The 2,660-nt window shown below is 33.3% G+C and overlaps 1 protein-coding gene across 1 annotated transcript in view; it reads right to left on the reverse strand.

Moving 5' to 3' along the window:
- The window catches only part of NPHP3 (nephronophthisis 3 (adolescent)), a 46,439-nt gene that overhangs the window by 9,151 nt on the left and 34,628 nt on the right, over positions 1-2,660 (reverse strand). The window contains exons 23-25 of the mRNA XM_011977984.1: positions 2,016-2,256; positions 851-976; positions 159-274 (exon numbers count right to left, since the gene is read on the reverse strand). Of these exons, the coding sequence (XP_011833374.1) occupies positions 159-274; positions 851-976; positions 2,016-2,256 (483 nt within the window). The remainder of the gene's footprint in view (positions 1-158; positions 275-850; positions 977-2,015; positions 2,257-2,660) is intronic.

Genomic DNA, 2,660 nt, shown 5'->3' on the forward strand with positions numbered 1-2,660 from the left:
GGATACTACTTTAGTACCTCTTGAAGTCGATCAGCAAAAAACAACCCCTCCCTACTCTAAGAAAACATTCAGTAATACATGTTTTGTGCTCTTCTTAGACAAATTAAAGCTACTTCAAATAAAAGAGGCTTTATAAAGAAAGTGAAAAAAATTCTTACCTAAGCACAGCTAAATTTTTCAATGTTTCTCCAACTCGAGGATGCATCCGACCCAGGCTATCTTCGTAAATCTTTAATGCTCTTTCATATAATGGCAAAGCTTCAGCATGTTTTTTCTTATTAAAAAAATAATAATGCTCACTTAAACACACTGGGTTTCTGAAATTAATGTATTCTAGACTAAGCTAACCGACTTTGATTAGTACTTTAAAATGTTAATATCCTTCTAAAAGATGGGAATAAACAGATTAATTTATGAATAATCATAGAAGCAGCAGTATAACAGAAAGTCAGATACTTAAGATTTAGACCTAGCTCAGTAACCATCTGACCATAATCCAATACTGTAAGCAAAAACCTGTTCCTTTATTGCCCAGTGGGTCCCCCACCTGATTCTTGCCCATCATAATCAAATGCCACAGGCTTAAGTACAATATTATATGGAGGGGTGTAGGGTATCTCCACAACTTTAGAAACTAATCCTATGCTCTGAACTAAACAGCGCTTTACACTAAGAGGAAGGGACTTCATATAAGTCTAACTTCAATAGTTTCTCAAGTACTAAAGGAAGTATTAGAAATATCTTTAAATTGTCTTTCATTCTATTTACTGTTCCGTATCTAATTCATGTTTATCTATATTTTATACCATAAAATCATTCACTGATAAAACGTTAAAATATGGGAACTTACCATTTGGCTATAAAGAACAGCTAAGTTCACCAAGGCAGTAGCTACACTAGGGTGCTTTGGTCCAAAAGATTTCTGTCGAATTTCAACAGCCAATTCATACAAAGGTACAGCTTTGTCAAGTTTCCCCTAAAAAACAAAAGTTAAATCTAACAAAAATATAAGGCAATAAATACTATCTTATCAGAGCTTTCTTCATACGTAAAATTTCATATTAAAGGGTAATTTTGAGGAAAAAAAATCTCAGAAGCATTTCCTCTCAGCTGAATGATTAAGTTTATAGATAACTGAAAATCTAAAGCTACATTGTATACAAAAGCATTTCCTTTGATAATTCAGAACATCCTTTAGGATCATCCACTATTACTGTTTCTAGTGTAGTAAAAACGTATCAGCTAAATTAGATTTACCATATTGCACATACTTTGGAGATTGCATCAAAATAAAAAGCTCATTTCTTGCCAAATCCTTTCCAGATTTTTCTAACTACTTCATTTCATCTGAAAGTTGGGCAGAAAGAGCAGCAATGTACCCTTCTTACTAAAACAACTTCAGTGTCAGGATGACCAGTAATGGTCCCACAAAGTCTAAAGATAGTCTACAAAGCTCTGTAACTATGCTAAATGAAAGCAGACTTCCCTGGATTTTTTCTTTTTTTTTTTGGAGAACAACTGTAAAAATTCCAAATATCACTCAGTATAGAACCTTATGGCAAACAATGGTTACATTTAATTACAGGCAAAGCCAAGAAAGAATGAAATAAAAATGTTCATTTAATCAACTACAAAGATGTCCCCTGATTTCTTATGTTTACATTGCTTCACACAGCAAACTTAATATTGGTGGAATTTTAGAACTTCTGAAATGTAAAATAAGTTTGATTTAGAATGCTAATAAATGCATTTGTACTTGGAATGTATTTAACAAAACAAAACCAGCATATTAATTTACTAGTATATTATTTCAGAATCAATAATCAATGTAACCAGTTCAGTATGAAATAATTATTTTTAAATGTTCTGCTCAGTTACTTGTTAAAAGTTAAATCATGATTTTTAAAGCTCATGTAAACTAACCTATCCATGATAAAGATAAATTATTTTGCTGATAGCAGTTATGGCTTAACTGATGTGTTGTAAAACATGTAAGAATGCCAAGGATTACTTACCATTTTCTTATACAAGATGGCAAGATGCTTCACTGTATATGCCAAAGAAGGGTGATCAGGAGCTAACGCACGTCTCCGAATATCTAAAGCTCTTTCATAAAGTTCTTCTGCTTTATCATACTGTTTCTTTTCATTGCATAGAGCTGCCAGATTATTCAAAGACTGAGCACAGTCAGGGTGATCTGGTCCTAGAACTCGCTCCCTCATTTCTAAGGAACGCTTCAGAAACTGGTCAGCTGTTCTGTGAACACAATCCCAAAATGGCTTAAACTATCTATTCTCTAGAGTTTGGAATCCTGACCCCTAAATTGAGTGGCGAACTGAATCATCTTTATTCTTAGATTCAAGTTAAAATAAGAGATTCAGCTCAAAATCTTACTTTCCCCCTCTTCCCCACCCCTATCTCTTCCTGCCCTTTTCCTGACAGTTTGAGGGCCTAAAATGTGTGGATGATTGCCTCAATTCTCCACTTCTGAAAGAAAAACTGATATTTTCCAAAACAAACTTTTTATACTTTAAAAATTATTAGACCTAGGTCAAACAAAAGATTTTGGTATTCACTCTTCCTCCCTTTGGAGTTAGTACTAAATAATTTTTATTTATTTTATTGTGTGTGTGTGTGTGTGTGTGTGTGTGTGTGTGTGT

This window comes from Mandrillus leucophaeus, unplaced genomic scaffold, assembly GCF_000951045.1.
Source record: "Mandrillus leucophaeus isolate KB7577 unplaced genomic scaffold, Mleu.le_1.0 Scaffold186, whole genome shotgun sequence".
Classification (NCBI taxonomy): domain Eukaryota; kingdom Metazoa; phylum Chordata; class Mammalia; order Primates; family Cercopithecidae; genus Mandrillus; species Mandrillus leucophaeus.